The 19,649-nt window shown below is 44.2% G+C and overlaps 1 protein-coding gene across 8 annotated transcripts in view; it reads left to right on the forward strand.

Annotated features, from left to right (window-relative positions):
* The window catches only part of LOC123569984 (uncharacterized), a 21,184-nt gene extending 3,300 nt beyond the window's left edge, over window positions 1–17,884 (forward strand). For 2 of the 8 annotated variants that reach the window (XR_010580625.1, XM_074016451.1), the window contains exons 2-4: window positions 120–712; window positions 1,304–1,452; window positions 16,255–17,884. Coding sequence is in view for 4 of the 8 variants with exons in the window: in XM_074016451.1 (XP_073872552.1) it covers window positions 120–268 (149 nt within the window). In the remaining 4 variants the exon portion in view is untranslated. Of the gene's footprint in view, window positions 1–119; window positions 713–1,303; window positions 1,453–3,924; window positions 5,264–11,278; window positions 11,573–11,665; window positions 12,082–16,254 lie in introns of those variants that run through there. The other 6 variants (XR_012424367.1, XM_045377776.3, XR_012424369.1 and 3 more) reach the window with 4 other exon arrangements.
* The last annotated feature ends 1,765 nt before the right edge of the window (window positions 17,885–19,649 follow it).

The following is a 19,649-nucleotide window of genomic DNA, read 5'->3' on the forward strand; positions in this document are numbered from 1 at the left end:
GGGTTTCTCAGCCTGGGCACTACTGACGTTTTGGGCCGGCTCATTCTGTCTGGGTTGGGAAGGGTAATGTCCCGTGCTGCTTAGAATGTGTAACTGCATCCCCCGTCTCTACCCGGTAGATGCAAGTAGCAGCCCCAGTGAACCAAAAATGTCCCCAGACTTTGCCAAATATCCTCCCCCTCGGGGAAGATCGCCTCGCTTGAGAACCACTGTTGGAGGAGAGCCTGGGTTTTCGGGAGGTGACCGTTTACAAAGGGGAGGACGGTAAGAAGCCGGAAGCAATGATGTGTTAGCTACGTGAACGACTTGTGGCCGGGCTGGCCCCTCTTCTGGAAGCCGTCAGTTTGGGTCTCGCGTCTGGGATCGCCGTCGAGGAGTCAGATCCAGCCCCAGAGAGGGAGCAGGGTCGAGGTGTCGTTGCAGAAGGCGCCACCGGAGGAAGCACAGGGGCAACGTGCGGTCTTCCTAGCGGAGGCACTAGCGATCCTGCAGCCGCCGGTCCGGGAGGTGCTCGGTACCCCTCCGTGGTGCCTGTCCGGTAGCTGGTCACTCTCGGGGGAAGGTCGTGCTACAGAAGGGCATTATGCGATCACACAGAGACGGCGTTGCTGCGGCTTTGACCCTATGGTGCACCCGAAAGAACACAGAGGGTGGAGGGAGAGATCCAGGAAGAGGTCCCGGAGCAGAACCTCCTTTCACTTAAGTTAAAAAGGTGGGTCACTTGTTAAGAGCTACGCGCAGGTTCATCTGATTTACATGTACGGCGGCAGTATATGAATGGGATGGAAACCATGATGACTGTTGTTTCCTTTGATGGATGAAACTTATATCCCTTTGGGTTTTTTGTTTGTTTGTTTTCGGTGGGGGGGCATTAACCGATTAGTAGATAAAACTACATAGTATAATCTATAGCCTATTTTTAAATGGACACGTTCTTACCACTCAGGAGGTTTATCGTGATTGTTTAATGTCTCAGGATGGAGGAATCTAGTGCAGGCAGTTCTTAATGAAACCTTTTAAATTCCTGTTAATGACTTAACATTAGTTTACCAGCTCTGAGCAGCTTTAAACAAACCTTGATTTCAGCTTTTAATAAGCTAATGACTGCGGGAGAAAAGATATTAACTCTCCTTTCTCTTTGTGTTTTTTGCCCCTACCCTTTTTTATCTTTACTGACCTTAACATGATTGTCAAATATTTATAAACATGAGTGAACATCTTTATATTACTCTCATTAATAAGATAAATGCTTAATTTGTCATTCTTTACGTTTTTGGGACTTAATGAATGTTTGTCTTTTTAGATAAAATGGAGCTGCTAGAAATAGCAAAAGCCAGCCCAGCTAAATCTTTAGGAATAGCCAACCCTGACTTGCCAGATGGTCTCAGAACTGTTCCTATCGTTAAAGAAACAAACTGTGCAACAGCTGTACTATATGCCACAAAGTTCGAGGTAAGTACTTCAGGTGTATCCAAACAAAACCTTCCAAAAGATCTGGTTAAAATTTTTTATTTGATTTAACTTCTATACTTCTCAGAAAGGCTAAATATAATTTGTTAAAGTCAAAGTAGCAGATCTGGAAATAGTAAACAGGCTCTCACCCATGAAAATGGGAGGGGAATGAACTTTACTTTTGGTGAGCCTGGAACTGTCCCTGAAAGTCCCACATTCTAGGAAATTCCTGAGTGCAAAAAGTCCTGATTTTCAGCAATGAGTGAGGAAAGTTGGGGATGGGAGGAACACAAAAACTGTATAGTGCCTCCCCCCACCCAAAAAGAGACTGAAGACAACCCTTAAGTGAATATGGCTATGGTCTGCCTTCTGTTAACCTCTGAATTGGCAGCCATGACTTGTGGTTCACAATAATGGATCATCCATTGTTGCATCCTCTCAGAGCAATTTTAAGTTCTAACTATGTACAGTGTGAGTCCTAATCTTGAGTGTTAACAGTCTACTTAACTGTGTGCTTTGTATGTAGATAGACAGTAAACTTTGTGAATTGTGACCATGTTTTCTTAGAGTTCAGATAATGAAACTAATGACAAGTACAATACCAACACCAGTGTGACCTAGACAATACCAAAGCTGTTTAACATAAACGGCTATGTTATTTTAATGACAGATGGAAGGACACATACAGCTGGATTAGGGAGGTAAGTAACCCAAACAGAGCATACTGCACAATATGCAGAAAAGAATTTGCGGTTGGGCATGGTGGAGAAGGGGATGTGAAAAAACATACAGACATTGAATCTAACAAGTCTGGGATGAGACAATCACGTACTTTTGAATCAATTCAAAGTGTTTTCGTTTCCCAAAATGACACCAATGGTCAATTGAAAATAGCAGCTGCTAGTGGGGCACAGTGGCTCACACCTGTAATCCCAGCACTTTGGGAGGCTGAGGCAGGCAGATCACTGGAAGCCAGGAGTTCAAGACTAGCCTCTTCAACATGGTGAAACCTGATCTCTACTAAAAATACAAAAATTAGCTGGGTGTGGTGGCCGCTGCCTATAATCCTAGCTACTCAGGAGGCTGAGGCACAAGATCAGTTGAACCTGGGAGGCGGAAGTTGCAGTGAGCTAAGATTGCGCCAGTGCTACTGCACACCAGCTTGGGTGACAGAACGAGACTCTGTCTTAAAAAAAAAGAAAGTAAAAAAGGCTGGGCATGGTGACCCATACGTGTTATCCCAGCACTTTGGGTGGCTGAGGCGGGTGGATCACTTGAGGCCAGGAGTTTAAGACTAGCCTGGCCAACCTGGCAAAACCCTGTCTCTATCAAAAATACAAAAATTAGCCAGGCGTGGTGGTACACACCTGTAATCCCAGCTACCTACTGGGCAGGCTGAGGCACGAGAATCACATGAACCCAGGAGGCACAGGTTGCAGTGAGCCGAGATTGCACCACTGCACTCCAGCCAGAGTGAAACTTTGTCTCAGAAAAAAAAAAAAAAAAAAAAAAGAAAGAGAAAATAGCAGCTGATGAACTAGCGAATTAGCTTGGGTATACCACACAAATGACCATGGGTTATCCTATCCTTCCCTTGATTGCTCTATGAAACTGAGTAAAATTACATTTTCTGATTCAGAGGTTGTAACTAAAATATCCTGTGGGTAAAAAAAAAAGGGGAGATTTTGGTAACAGACGTGCTGGCCCTTACAGTGTAGAGCTGATCCTGTCAGATCTCACCAATGATCATGCTTTCTACAGGATGGCAAGTAATGTATTGAATCATGGCAATACAAAAGTGTTCCCCCTAGCTCTTAGGTACTTTGTTTTTTTTTTTTTTTTTTTTTTTTTTTGAGACGGAGTCTCGCTCTGTCGCCTAGGCTGGAGTGCAGTGGCCGGATCTCAGCTCACTGCAAGCTCCGCCTCCCAGGTTTACGCCATTCTCCTGCCTCAGCCTCCCGAGTAGGGGGGACTACAGGCGCCCGCCACCTCGCCCGGCTAGTTTTTTTTTTTTTTGTATTTTTTAGTAGAGACGGGGTTTCACCGTGTTAGCCAGGATGGTCTCGATCTCCTGACCTCGTGATCCGCCCGTCTCAGCCTCCCAAAGTGCTGGGATTACAGGCTTGAGCCACCGCGCCCGGCCAAGTACTTTGATTTGAAAAGTGGAGTTTCAAGTTGCCTTCTTGATTTCTATGAAAATTTTTATGAAACCTCAGAAAACATAAACAATTATTGATAGCATGTCCAAATACAAACTAGACTTTGCTCACCTATCTGCATATTCAGCAGACAGTGCAAATGTAAATTTTGGCAAGTTCCATTCAGTCTACAAACTTCTCACCACAGAAAAAGAAAAGGTTTTACCTGCTAAACGGCCTGCACAACTGGTATACAAGACTGCTAAAAAGGGCTGTGATTTGCTTTCCTGTGATACTGAGGCTTTCACAATCAAAGTTTTGGGTTGCTTTTCAGTTTCCTCAAAACATGCAGAGACACTTCATGAGGTTTTTGACTTTGTCGAAATGAAAATAGAATCCTTCAACATGTGCCTACAAGATGGCTATCGTTACTGGCCATAGAGAAGATGTTAAAATGTTGGCCTGCCATCAAGTCTTATTTTCAAAATATGGGAAAAGAAGAGTGTTCTTCTCTAATTTGGAAATACATCAAGGATGAGGATGAAGAAACAAGATTATAGTACAACAGAAATATATATGCCTTTTGTCCAGAACTGCTTGATGATCTTTGAAGAAGTTATAAGGAACGTAGAAAAGGATACACTAACTGCACCTGAGTTATTTGATATTATGTGTAAGTTGCGGCAAAAGCTCATACAGCAAAAAAATGACTCTTTGGAAAGAAGATTGTTTTAGAACTCAAAAAAATGTCATCAGAAAAGGGCAACCAAATTGAACTGGACTTTCTTGATTACTAGAACTTTAACTTTTTTTTTTTTTTTTTTTTTGAGATGGAGTCTTGCTCTGTCATCCAGGCTGGAGTGCAGTGGCACGATCTCAGCTCACTGCAAGCTTTGCTTCCCCATTCATGCCATTCTCTTCACCTAAAATTAACCATCACAAAAGTTAAGGAGAAAGAAGACAACTTGCAGGGGAGGCTGCTATGCAAGATAGTGTGTGAAGGAAGGGCTCTCTGAAGAAGTAACATCTGAGCAGAGACTTGAATGAAGTGAAGAAGTGAGCCATGTGGGTATGGAGGATACAACTTGCAGGTAGAGAGGACAAGTGTGGTGTGTATCAGGGTCAGCAAAGAAGCCATGTGACAGAGAAGGGTGGGCCAGGGAGATAGGGATAAGTGATCTACCTCCTGGGGAGGTGGCCAGGAGCTAGAGCATGAGGATCTTGTAGGATTTTGTTCTGCAAGGTATGTACATCCTCATTGTCTTTCACATTCTAAGGTGGTACCACTCAGTGATTGAAATCCTTAAGCGTTATATTAGTCTGCTTGGGCTACCATAACAGCCAAAAGTAGCTATTTTTTGAATTTCTAATGGTTTAGTCAGACTACAAATTACTTAATAACAGGGGCTACAGTTCATTCCTGGATATATCCCCAGAATCAGGGACAGTTTCTAGAACACACTTGAGTGCTCAACAGACATAGCTATTATAGTTAGTTGAAATAGAGTTGGCAATGTGGGAAATAAGAAATCATATTTTTGGCCCAGCACAGTGGTTCACGTCTGTAATCCCAGCACTTTGGGAGGCTGAGGCAGGAGGATCAATTGAGGTCAGGAGTTTGAGACCATCCTGGCCAATATGGTGAAACCCCATTTCTACTAAAAATATAAAAAGTAGCTGGGTGTGGTGGTGTGTGCCTGTGATCCCAGCTACACAGGAGGCTGAGGTGGGAGAATCGCTTGAACCTGGTAGGCAGAGATTGGAGTGAGCCAAGATCATACCACTGCACTCCAGGCTGGGCAACAGAGCCAGACTCCATCTCAAAAAAAAAAAAAAAAAAAACAGCGGGGGGGAAAGGATCCAAGATGGCCGAATAGGAACAGCTCCGGTCTACAGCTCCCAGCGTGAGTGATGCAGAAGATGGGTGATTTCTGCATTTCCAGCTGAGGTACTGGGTTCATCTCACTGGGACTTGTTGAACAGTGGGTACAGCCCACAGAGTGTGAGCTGAAGCAGGGCAGGGCATTGCCTCACCTGGGAAGCGCAAGGCGTCAGGAAATTCCCTTTCCTAGCCAATTGAAGCCGTGACACATGGTACCTGGAAAATCGGGACACTCCCACCCTAATACTGCCCTTTTCCAACAGTCTTAGCAAATGGCACACCAGGAGATTATATCCTGTGCCTGGCTCTGAGGGTCCCATGCCTATGGAGCCTTGCTCACTGCTGGCACAGCAGTCCGAGACTGAACTGCACGGCAGCAGCGAGGCTGGGGGAGGGGTGTCCGCCATTGCTGAGGCTTGAGTAGGTAAACAAAGTGGCCGGGAAGCTCCAACTGGGTGGAGCCCACTGCAGCTCAATGAGGCCTGCCCGCCTCTATAGACTCCACCTCTGGGGGCAGGGCATAGCTGAACAAAAGGCAGTAGAAATTTCTGCAGACTTAAACGTCCCTGTCTGACAGCTTTGAAGAGAGTAGTGGTTCTCCTAGCACGGAGTTTGAGATCCGAGAATGGACAGACTGCCTCCTCAAATGGATCCCTGACCCCGAGTAGCCTAACTGGGAGACACGTCCCAGTAGTGGCCAACTGACACCTCATACAGCCAGGTGCACCTCTCAAACGAAGCTTCCAGAGGAAGGATCAGGCAGCAACATTTACTGTTCTGCAACATTTGCTGTTCTGCAGCCTCTGCTGGTGATACCCAGGCAAACAGCATCTGGAGTGGACCTCGAGCAAACTCCAACAGACCTGAAGCTGAGGGTCCTGACTGTTAGGAGGAAAACTAACAAACAGAAAGGAATAGCATCAATATCAACAAAAAGGACATCCACACCAAAGCCCCATCTGTAGGTCACCATCATCAAAGACCAAAGGTAGATAAAACCACAAAGATGGGGAGAAACCAAAGCAGAAAAGCTGAAAATTCTAAAAATCAGAGTGCCTCTTCTCCTTCAGAGGAACACAGCTCCTCGCCAGCAATGGAACACAACTAGATGGAGAATGACTTTGATGAGTTGAGAGAAGTAGACTTCAGAAGATTGGTAATAACAACTCTGAACTGAAGGAGGATGTTCAAACCCATTGCAAAGAAGCTAAAAACCTTGAAAAAAGATGTGAGATGAATGGCTGACAAGAACAGTGTAGAGAAGACCTTAAATAACCTGATGGAGCTGAAAACCATGCCACGAGAATTACGTGATGCGTGCACAAGCTTCAGGAGCTGATTCAATCAAGTGGAAGAAAGGATATCAGTGATTGAAGATCAAATGAATGAAATGAAGTGAGAAGAGAAGTTAAGAGAAAAAAGAGTGAAAAGAAACAAACAAAGCCTCCAAGAAATAGGGGAGTATGTGAAAAAACCAACTCTATGTTTGATTGGTGTACCTGAAAGTGATGGGGAGAATGCAACCAAGTTGGAAAACACTCTTCAGGATATTATCTGGGAGAACTTCCCCAACCTAGTAAGGCAGGCCAACATTCAAATTCAGGAAATACAGAGAACACCACAAAGATACTCCTTGAGAAAAGCAACTCCAAGACATATAATTGTCAGATTCACCAAGGTTGAAATGAAGGAAAAAATGTTAAGGGCAGCCAGAGAGAAAGGTCAGGTTACCCACAAAGGGAAGCCCATCAGATTAACAGTGGATCTCTCAGCAGAAACTCTACAAGCCAGAAGAGAGTGGGGGCCAATATTCACATTCTTAAAAAAAAGAATTTTCAACCCAGAATTTCATATCCAGCCAAACTAAGCTTCATAAGTGAAGGAGAAATAAAATCCTTTACAGACAAGCAAATGCTGAGAGATTTTGTCACCACCAGGCCTGCCTTACAAGAGCTCCTGAAGGAAGCACTAAACATGGAAAGGAACAACCGATACCAGTCACAGCAAAAGCATGGCAAATTGTAAAGACCATCAATGCTAGGAAGAAACTGCATCAATTAACGAGCAAAATTACCAGCTAACATCATAATGACAGGATCAAATTCACACATAACAATATTAACCTTAAATGTAAATGGGCTAAATGCCCCAATTAAAAGACACAGACTGGCAAATTGAATAAAGAGTCAAGACCCATCAGTGTGCTGTATTCAGGAGACCCATCTCACATGCAGAGATACACATAGGTTTAAAATAAAGGGATGGAGGAAGATCTACCAAGCAAATGGGGAAAAAAAGCAGAGGTTGCAATTCTGATCTCTGATAAAACAGACTTTAAACCAACAGTAACTATACTACAAGGCTACAGTACAGCATGGTACTGGTACCAAAACAGAGATGTAGACCAATGGAACAGAACAGAGCCCTCAGAAATAATACCACACATCTACAACCATCTGATCTTTGACAAACCTGACAAAAACAAGAAATGGGGAAAGGATTACCTATTTAATAAATGGTGCTGGGAAAACTGGCTAGCCATATGTAGAAAGCTGAAACTGGATCCCTTCCTTACACCTTATACAAAAATTAATTTAAGATGGATTAAAGACTTAAATGTTAGACCTAAAACCATAAAAACCCTAGAAGAAAAACCTAGGCAGTACCATTCAGGACATAGGTATGGGCAAGGACTTCATGACTAAAACACCAAAAGCAATGGCAACAAAAGCCAAAATAGACAAATGGGATCTAAGTAAACTAAAGAGCTTCTGCACAGCAAAAGAAACCAACATCAGAGTGAACAGGCAATCTACAGAATGGGAGAAAATTTTTACAATCTACCCATCTGACAAAGGGCTAATATCCAGAATCTACAAAGAACTTAAACAAATTTACAAGAAAAAAATCAACCCCATCAAAAAGTGGGCAAAGGATATGAACAGACACTTCTCAAAAGAAGACATTTATGCAGCCAACAGATACATGAAAAAATGCTCATCATCACTGGCCATCAGAGAAATGCAAATCAAAACCGAAATGAGATACCATCTCATACCAGTAAGAATGACGATCATTAAAAAGTCAGGAAACAACAGGTGCTGGAGAGGATGTGGAGAAATAGGAACGCTTTTACTCTGTTGGTGGGACTGTAAACTAGTTCAATCATTGTAGAAGACACTGTGGCGATTCCTCAAGGATCTAGAACTAGAAATACCATTTGACCCAGCCATCCTATTAGTGGGTATATACCCAAAGGATTATAAATCATGCTGCTATAAAGACACATGCACACATATGTTTATCGCAGCACTATTCACAATAGCAAAGACCTGGAACCAACCCAAATGTCCATCAATGATAGACTGGATTAAGAAAATATGGCACATACACACCATGGAATACTATGCAGCTATAAAAAAGGATTTCATGTCCTTTGTAGGGACATGAATGAAGCTGGAAACCATCATTCTGAGCAAACTGTCGCAAGGACAGAAAACCAAATACTGCACGTTCTCACTCATAGGTGGGAATTGAACAATGAGAACACTTCGACACAAAGCAGAGAACATCATACACCGGGGCCTGTTGTGGAGTGCAGGGAGAGGGGAGGGATGGCATTAAGAGAAATACCTATTGTAAATGACCAGTTAATGGGTGCAGCACACCAATATGGCACATGTATACATATGTAACAAACCTGCAAGTTGTGCACATGTACCCTAGAACTTAAAGTATAATAATTTAAAAAAAAAAAAAAAGAAAGAAAGAAATTGGCTAGGTGCAGTGGCTCACACCTGTAATCCCAGCACTTTGGGAGGCCAAGGCAGGCAGATCACGAGGTCAGGAGATGGAGACCATCCTGGCTAACACAGTGGTGGCGGGCACCTGTAGTCCCAGCTACTCAGGAGGCTGAGGCAGGAGAGTTGCTTGAACCCGGGAGGCGGAGGTTGCAGTGAGCCAAGATCAGGCCACTGCACTCCAGACTGGGTGACAGAGTGAGACTCTGTCTCAAAAAAAAAAAAAAAGAAGAGACACCAGAAGTGTAAAAGCAGAGGACAGGCCATATGAGGACGCAGGAAGGAGGCAGCCATCTGCAAGACAGGAAGAGAGATGTCACCCAGAAACCAACCCTGCCGGCACCTTGAACTTCCAGCATCCAGAATTACAAAGGAAATAAATTTCTGTTGTTTAAGTCTGAGTGACTTAACAACAGTTTAAGCTGCTGTTATGGGAGCCCAAGCAGACTAATACAACGCTTAAGGATTTCAATCACTGAGTGGTACCACCTTAGAATGTGAAAGACAATGAGGATGTATGTACAACCTCCTTCCCCTGTGTTTGGAGGGTGGCTTCAAATTCTTTCTGTTTTCTGTGCTGTGTAGGAAAAAAAAAATCTATAAAATTCTGTGAGTTTGTAATTGATATATTGGTCCTCTTTCATACAAATAATGCTTATAGTTTAAAAGTCCCAGAAAAATAAATTCACAGTCACATTTTCTGTATGCAACTACATTTATGTAAGTGAAAACTTGGTAGTTTGTTTAGCTTGTTCATTTTTATTTTTCAAGTATTATGTAAACAAAAAGAACCTTGGTCTGCCAGAATTTTCAAAGAAAATTGGCAAAACAAGATTTCCCATAGTAACAACCATACATACAGCTATATTCAGTGACTAAATGGTGTTTATGCTTTTCTTAAGCAATGGAGTTCATTTTGACCAATTGTTAAGAAGTACCTAAGAAAACTGCTTATTCATTTTCCACATCCTGTTTGGCAAAGTGTGACACATAGCAATAGAAAACAATAATATAATCCTGGGATGCATATGCAATCAGTGCACAGAGAGCTGTGGTATCAGCTTTCAGAAGAACATTTAAACACTGCCACACACTGTCCATCTGTTGTCCTGCAATCAGGTTCTGCCCTTGGTCTCAGTGGAAGCCTGAATCACAAGCACTGCCACGTTCACAAAGCTGTTAATTCTTCAAAACACCAAATGGTACTCAAAAAGGGAAGTATAGGCCGGGCATGGTGGCTCACACCTGTAATCCCAGCACTTTGGGAGTCCAAGGCGGGCTGATCCTGGCTGACATGGTGAAACCCCGTCTCGACTAAAAATGCAAAAATTAGCCGGGTGTGGTAGCGCCTGCCTGTAGTCCCAGCTACTCGGGAGGCTGAGGCAGGAGAATCGCTTGAACTTGGGAGGCGGAGGTTGCAGTGAGCTGAGATTGTGGCACTGAACTCCAGCCTGGTGACAGAGCGATACTCCATCTCAAAAAAAAAAAAAAAAATTATACCATCTGAAGACTCTAATGGTATAATCTAAGGTTCTATGAAGCACATGATTGCAGTCATGTCAAAGCAGTTTCTATGAGCACACTGTTATCTGTTAAAAAAGCAAACAAGGCCGGGCACAGTGGCTCAGGCCTCTCATCCCAGCACTTTGGGAGGCCGAGGTGGGTGGATCACTTGAGGTCAGGAGTTTGAGATCAGCCTGGCCAACATGGTGAAACCCCATCTTTACTAAAAACACAAAAAATTAGCCAGATGTGGTAGGTGCCTGTAATCCCAGCTACTTGGGAGGCTGAGGCAGGAGAATCGCTTGAACCCAGGAGGCAGAGGTTCAGTGAGCCGAGATGGTGCCATTCCACTCTAGCCTGGGTGACAGAGTAAGACTCTATCTCAAAAAATAATAATAAATTAACCTTAGCTTACTGGATGACCACCATCATATATGCAGTCTGTTGTTGACCAAGATTTTGTTATGTGGTACATAGCTGTATTTTATTGTTGTATTCTACAGTGCATAATAAATGGTGAGATTCTCCTCAAAGAGTGGCAGAGAAAGGATTCAACTCCATTTTCTGTGACACCAGCATCTGCACAGAACATTGGATAACACCTCTAAAATGACAAAGTGTTTTCTAGGCCAAATCTCCTATGATACCAAACTTCTCATAATGGTACAAATACAAAGTTTTTTTTAAAGAGATATTTATTTCATTGTTTGGTTCCAGAAAGAAAATTCTTTATGCTTTAATACTGAAAGTACTTGGTATAATGACTGAATATTAAAAGTTTAAATGAGTTTTTATTACATAAAGCAGTATTCTTGTTCATTCTGTAGATAAAAACTTTTAGGTTTTGAACCTACTGAGAGAATAATTAGAACTAATTCTTTATGTCGTAGGAACAGAAACCTCAGACAGCCCTGAGAGGAGGACAGCAGGAGCCAGTCTCACAAACACAATGACAGGGCCTTCCAAAAAGCCTTCTCCCATGAGAACACTAGATGCCGGCTGGGCACGGTGGCTCATGCCTGTAATCCCAGCACTTTGGGAGACCCAGGCAGGCAGATCACAAAGTCAGGAGTTCGAGACCAGCTTGGCCAACATTGTGACACCTAGTCTCTACAAAAAATACAAAAATTAGCCGGCATGGTGGTGCACGTCTGTAATCCCAGCTACTCAGGAGACTGAGGCAGGAGAATCACTAGAACCTGGGAGGCAGAGATTGCAGCGAGCCAAGATTGTGCCACTGTACTCCAGCTGAGGCAACAGATCGAGATTCCGTCTCAAAAAAATAAATAAATACATTGTGAGATTATGCATTTTTGTAGTGTAAATGTTTTAGGTATTTGTTTAAGCAAAGCATATGTTAAAGGTTAAAAGCCTTTGGAACACTCTGCCCCCAAATCCTGCAGGCGTTTTCTTTCCTCCCATCCAGTTAGGTAAAGCTGCTTGCCATCTCAGTGTATTCAGTCAGCTTTTAGGAGATAGATTATTTCTGATGAATGAGGATCCTGCTGCTTCATAAGTAGATGTTCACATTCATGTCTCACCACGGTCTGCCTCAAATCTATTTCTCTGGGCCAGGTATGGTGGGTCACGCCTGTAATCCCAGCACTTTGGGAAACTGAGGTGGGCAGATCACTTGAGCCCAGGAGTTCCAGACCAGCCTGGGCAATATGGAGAAACCTTGTCTCTACAAAAAATACCACCACCAACAAAAAATTAGCTGGGCATGGTGATGTGTGCCTGTAGCCTCAGCTACTTGGGAGGCTGAGGTGGGAGGATCACTTGATACTGGGAGGTTGAGGCTGTAGTGAACCATGACTGCACCACTTCACTCAACCTGGGCAACAGGGCAAGACCCTGACTCAAAAAAACTACATCTCTAACTTTATTTTCCAAAATTCTCCACAATAAACCCTTTGCTCTAGTCAAGCTATTTATCTTCTATCCCCAAATTCTAAAATGGGCATTTCTAATTCCAAGTTTGCTAAGACTTTTGTTTCTCTCTAAAATATTACTTTCCCTCTGCTTGTTCCCTTAAGACCTATGTGAGATTCTTTTTCATTTGTTCATTCAGTAAACACCAATTGAATGCCAAATGAAATACACTATCTGGAATGCTGGGGTAGAGTAAGAACAAGTTTCTGTCTTTATGTAATTTATATTCTGGGATGAAAAGCATTAAAAATAAATTAAAACCTTAGTTATTTAATTACAAGTGTGATAAATGCTAAAAATAGGAGGCACAGGAAAGCAAGATAACCTATAATTGGGGGAAAACCTGTCTGGGAGATCAAGAAGGCATTCCCATGCATTGTTGTGACAACCTTTTTGGAAGGCAATACTGCAATGTATTGATGACCCAGCTCCTTCGACCTAGCAGTTCCACTTTAGGAATAAAAGTAACCTAGCAATAAAAGTAATACTACTTAAAGCAGCATGTGGCTTTGGCTCCCAGTGAAGTTTCAGGTGTTACAAAGCATAATACCCCTCCAAGCCAGGCTGCCCAAAAGGTCAAATCCAGAAACCAGTCTAGTGGACTGAGGAAAGCAAGTGAAGGTAACTTGACATGCCATAAAGAACTGTTCAAGTGAGTGGACTCATTGTGAGATGCCTGATGCATTCCAGAGAAGTCAGATTTAGGTCCAATAGCAAAATACAAGAAGTAAAGCACATGAGTGCCTCCTGTGAGATCTGGATAGGGCAGCCAGGCACGGTGGCTCACGCCTGTAATCCCAGCATTCTGAGAGGCCAAGGCTGGAGAATCATTTGAGCCCAGGAGTTCAAGATTAGCCTGGGCAACATGGTGAAACTTCATCTCTACAAAAAAATTAGCTGGGCATGGTGGTGTGTGCCTGTAGTACCAGCTACTGGTGGGGGCTGCGGTGGGAGGATCACTGGAACCCGGGAGGTTGAGGCTGTAGTGAGCTGTGATCACACCACTGCACTCCATCCTGGGTGACTGAGTGAGACGCTGTCTAATAACAACAACAAAATCTCAATGGGACCCAGCATGGTGGCTCATGCCTATAATCCCAGTGCTTTAGCTGACTGGGATGGAGGATCTTACCTGAGGCCAGGAGTCTGAGACCAGCCTGGGCTATATGGACTTTACCAAAAACTCTTTATAAAAATTAGTCAGGTGTAGTTGCGCATGCCTGTAGTCCTAACTACTCAGTAGGCTGAGGCAGGAGGATCATTTCAGCCCAGGAATTTGAGGCTGCAGTGAGCTAGGATGGCGTCACTGCACTCAGGCCTGGACAACAGAGCTCGCGAGACTCTGTGTATTAAAAAAAAAAAAAAAAAAAGATCTTGATGGAAGACTTTCAGGAAAAACTTACCCATTAATAGCGTTTAACAAAACAGTCGCTGAACATGGGAGCAATGTTCAGAGCTGATTACTCGGAGCACATTCGTTTTATTGGCCCAAAGGGTTGATATGTATCCCCCTTCACCAATGGAAGGTGGTCTGCAACTCCCCGGTTGTGGCCTGTTAGGAACCAGGCCGCACGGCAGGAGGCAGGCAGTGGGTGAGTGAAGCTTCGTCTGTATTCACAGCCACTCCCCATCGCTTGCATTACTGCCTGAGCTCCACCTCTCGTCACGTCAGCTGCAGCATCAGATTCCCACAGGAGCGAACTCTGTGCATGAGAGGCTCTAGAGGGCCACTCCTTATGACAATCTAGTACTTACTGATCTGTCACTGTCTCCCATCCCCTCAGATGGGACCGTCTAGTTGCAGGAAAACAAGCTCAGGGCAAGTTGTATAACTATTTTATTACATATTACAATGTAATAATAATAAAAAGTGCAAAATACATGTAATGCACTTGAATCATCCCAGAACAATGCCCCCACCCCCGACCGTGGAAAAACTGTCTTCTATGAAACTGGTCCCTGCTGCTGAAAGGGTTGGGACTGCTGCTCTATAAGATCCCATTTCACTGGTTGTAAAAATAATGGTTTCATTGCATTGTACCTTGAAGTAAAGGTTATTTGTTGTCAGGATGAGGATCAAACAACTAATCTTTTCACAGGGCCAGACAAGTGCTAAATCTCCCAAGACATGACCTGTGATCATTTGGTTGTTGAGTCGAAGTTGCAAAAATTAAGTATGATCAGGTAGAGGCTGTGAAAGGATTTGGGGGAGTAGGACAGAAAGTGGACTGCATATAACCTTCAAAAAAGAAACCTCTTACAGCTTCAGTAACTTAGCCTTCTGTAGTATTTCTCCTTTTTCTGTCCTGGACCCAGTTGACATTCTCCAGTTATTCCACTGCCCATGACTGTGCCATCACCGAAGTTAAATTCCCTGTGAAGTTTGTGTAACATAATCCATATATGGTTAATAACGGTTCCTCTGATGTTAAGGCGGGTATGGTTGAGATGGCTCATCTGACTGAGTAGCAACACCCTGTGAGCAAAAGTGTGCATGGAAGAGTTATATTTTGTGCAAAGCAGAGCAGTTCTCAAGCAATACAGGTGGCCATTAGGCATGGACGTGACTGTCTCATTCTCAATTACACAGAGGCACCAATCGGTTCTTCCGTTGTAGTGACACCACCAGTAATTGCACCTGTATGACTTATCAAGAATAACATTGGCAAACACATATCTGGATTTGTGTGTTGTCCTTTTGCTTGCCCTAGTTTGAGTAGACACCCCAAAAGCTGGATGATGTGATACAGAACTATTCGGCTGGGCACGGTGGTTCAAGCCTGTAATCCCAGCGCTTTGGGAGGCCGAAGCGGGCAGATCACAAGATCAGGAGTTTGAGACCAGCCTGGTCAACATGGTGAAACCCTGTCCCTACTAAAAATACAAAAAATTACCTGGGTGTGGTGGCAGGCGCCTGTAATCCCAGCTACTCAGGAGGCTGAGGCAGGAGAATCACTTGAACCTGGGAGGCGGAGGTTGCAGTAAGCTGAGACCACCACACTCCAGTCTGCACAACAGAGTGAGACTCCATCTCAAAAAAAAAAAAAAAAAACTATTCATAACATCTCTCTATGGTGGCTGTAATGGGACAGAGTCATCGGCTTCCCTGGTGAATATTACACATAGCATCTTCACATACTAGGTCTTCATGGCAGGGAATAGATGTGTTAAGTTTATCAAGGGTGCCTCCTGTGTTGCACTGCAAGCCTGGTATTTCCACAATACAGCTACCAACCCAGGAAACCATCACTAAGAGGAGCAGTAGGAAGAACAGCTGACTTATACCAAGGCTCAGTAATTGCAAACAGTGGAGTGAGCTCCCATGGGGTGATGGTTCACCCAGCAGCAGGAATTCCTTGGGACATCCTGAAAACGGGCATGTTTGTTGATCTGTTAATTGCTTTGAATGCTTTACCGGTGACTGTAGCTATGATTCTATAGCAGCCCTAACAACAGAGATGTCTAATCTCAACTAATCTCTGATCTAAGATCAACAGCTATGTCATCTGTGTCAAAATCACTCAGAGCTGCTTTTTCCTCTTTGTAGCTCTCACACTTTGGATGTGCTCCTCTAATCCTTTCTGAAAGAGCTAAGCTGACCCCCACCACCGTTGGAGGAAACTCCTGGAGCAGTGCTGGGGTTTTCACTGCAATCAGTTGCTCCAAGTTCGTCTTGTATATGGCTCTTCGACCTTGGGCTTGTGGATTAGGGGCCTGTGGAGGAGCTCTGTGACTGCTCTGATTTCTGTGGATAGTTCTGAGGCATTGTATTTAGTGAAAAAACTGGAAACCATATGCATGTCCATGAATAAAAAAAAGGGGGACAGGCCGGGCACCGTGGCTCACACCTGTAATTCCAGCACTTTGGGAGGCTGAGGTGTGCGGATCACCTGAGGTTGGGAGTTTGAGACCAGCCTGACCAACATGGAGAAACCCCGTCTCTACTAAAAATACAAAATTAGCCGGTTGTGGTCACGCATGTCTGTAATCCCAGCTACTCAGGAGGCTGAGGCAGAAAAATTGCTTGAACCCGGGAGGCAGAGGTTGCAGTGAGCCAAGATCGTGCAGCCTGGGCAATAAGAGCGAAACTCCATCTCAAAAACAACCAACCAACCAAAAAAGCAGGGGTAGACTAATTTCTAGTACTTCTAGACTATGGAATATGATACAGCTGATAAACCAAAACACATTAGATCGATATGATTTATCCTAAAGGATGTTGATTATAAGTTTCAACTTGTTTAGAATGAGCCCATATTCATCAAAAATTCTGTATGCACCAGATGCAGTGGCTCACGCCTGTAATCCCAGCAGTTTGGGAAGCCGAAGTGGGCAGATCCCCTGAAGTCAAGAGGTTGAGACCAGCCTGGCCAACATGGTAAAACCCCGTCTTGTGGAGGAAAAGTTAAATATTAAATTTGAACTCAACTGGACTTGAACACAAGGAATTGTTACATGCCAGAAATCTGTCCCTGGGCACTGGCTCAGGAACAGATGGACTATACTGATTGTTCTTGATACATACATCATCTGCCTCGAGGCGATAAACAAAACCTTGAAAATAGGCTGACCTTTCCGTGTTCCTTGAGTCCAGTGACAAAAGGCCTTGTGCCTGGGCCTCATGCCAAAGAGAATACTATAAAAAGGTCAGGCCGGGTGTGGTGGCTCACGCCTGTAATCCCAGCATTTTGGGAGGCCAAGGTGGGCAGATCACCTGAGGTCAGAGGTTCAAGACCAGCCTGGACAACATGGTGATACCCCATCTCTACTAAAAATACCAAAAATTAGCCGGGCATAGTGGCAGGCGCCTGTAATCCCAGCTACTCAGGAGGCTGAGACAGGAGAATCCCTTGAACCTGGGAGGCGGAGGTTGCAGTGCATGCTATTGTACTCCAGCCTGGGCAACAAGAGTGAAACTCCGTCTCAAAAAAAAAAAAAAAAGGTCAGGGTCCCAGACTATGCTGAAGCTGCATGAGACCTCTCCTCCTCTGTGCGTGGACCAGTGGCCGACTCTGGAACCCAGGCTGTTGCTTCCCGGTCTGGTGATGAATCCTCCATCATATGGTGAGTGTATATACGCTGATTGTTTTGTTTTGTTTTTTTTTTTCTCACTGCTGTTTGCTCAATGCACCTTCTCTTTTATACTTAAATAAACCTAGAGTACTTTACAATCTGCACTTGCTGTGAGTGCTGTGTGTTTGCTTTTACCTGTGCACTCCCCACACAGAATATGTCTCTACTGAAAAAAAAAAAAAAATAGCTGGGTGTGGTGCATGTGCCTGTAATCCCTGCTACTTGGGAGGCTGAGGCACGAGAATCACTTGAACCTGGGAGAGGGAGATTGCAGTGAGCCGAGATCATGCCACTGCACTCCAGCCTGAGCGAGAGAGTGAGACTCTGTCTCACAAAACAACAACAGCAACAAAAATTAGCCAGGCGTGGTGGCGTGCACCTGTACTCCCAGCTGCTCGGGAGGCTGGGGCATGGGAATCACTTGAACCAGGAAGGCAGAGGTGGCAGTAAGTCGAGATTGCACCACTGCACTCCAGCCTGGGCAAGAGAGTGAGATTCTGTCTCAAAAAAAAAAATGCTATATATGGGTATATTTGACATGTCAAAGAAAGCTATGGAAGTGCACTCATTAAAATGTTAACATTGGTTATCTCTATGATATGAGGAAGAAGGATGGAGACCTCTTCTAGAGGATTCTATACCTCTAGGGAATGACTGTTAGCTTTTATACATCTCTACAAAAAATTAATTAAATTAGCTGGGCGTAGTGGTATAGGTATATGTAGTGGTATATGTAGTCCCAGCAGGCAGCTGAGCTGGGAGGATCACCTCAGCCTGAGAAGTCGAGACTGCAGTGAGTTGTGACTGCACCACTGCACTCCAGCCTAGGCAAAAAAGCAAGACCTTGTCTCAAAAAAAAAAAAAAAAAAAAAAAATGCCAGGTGTGGTGGCTTATGTCTGTAATCTCAGCACTTTGGGAGGCTGAGGCGGGTGGATCACTTGAGGTCAGTTCAAGATCAGCCTGGCCAACATGGTGAAACGCTGTCTCTACTAAAAATACAAAAATTAGCTGGGTGTGGTGCACGCCTGTAGTCCCAGCTACCCAGGAGGCTGAGGCAGGAGAATCGCTTGAACCCAGGAGGCAGAGGTTGCAGTGAGCCAAAATTACGCCATCGCACTGCAGCCTGGGCAACAGAGTGAAACTCCGTCTCAAAAAAAAAAAAAAAAAAAAAAAAAAAAGGATAAAAGGAAAACTACAAATTCTACTGAATGTTTTATTTTCCTACTGGTGTGGTAATAAATAACCACAATGTTAGTGGCTTAAAACAATGCAAATTTAATATCTCGTAGTTCTACAGGTGAGGAGTCTCACCAGGTTAGAGTCAAGGTGTCAGCCACATTTTGATTCTTTTTGGAGGCTCTAGGGGAAGATCCCCACACTTGCTCATCCAGGTGTTGACCGAATTCAGTTCTATGATGTAGGATTGAGGTCTGTTTCCTGGCTGTCAGCTGGAACCCACCATTAGCCCCTAGAGTCCTCTCCCTGCCCTTGCACATAAGCCCCTACATTTCTTTTTTTTTTTTTTTTTAATTATTTTTTTCTTTGAGACGGAGTCTCGCTCTGTTGCCCAGGCTGAAGTGCAGTGGTGTGATCTCGGCTCACTGCAACCTCCACCTCCCGGATTCAAGTGATTTTCTTGCCTCAGCCTCCCAAGTAGCTGGGATTACAGGCGCACGCCACCTCGCCCGGCTAATTTTTGCATTTTTAGTAGAGACGGGGTTTCACCATGTCGGCCAGGCTGGTCTCAAACGCCTGACCTGGTGATCCGTCTGCTTTGGCCTCCCAAAGTGCTGGGATTACAGGTGTGAGCCACCACGCCGGGCCCTACATTTCAAAAGCAGCAACAGGGCATAGAATTCTTCTCATGC

Source organism: Macaca fascicularis, chromosome 1 (assembly GCF_037993035.2).
Source record: "Macaca fascicularis isolate 582-1 chromosome 1, T2T-MFA8v1.1".
Taxonomy (NCBI): Eukaryota; Metazoa; Chordata; class Mammalia; order Primates; family Cercopithecidae; genus Macaca; species Macaca fascicularis.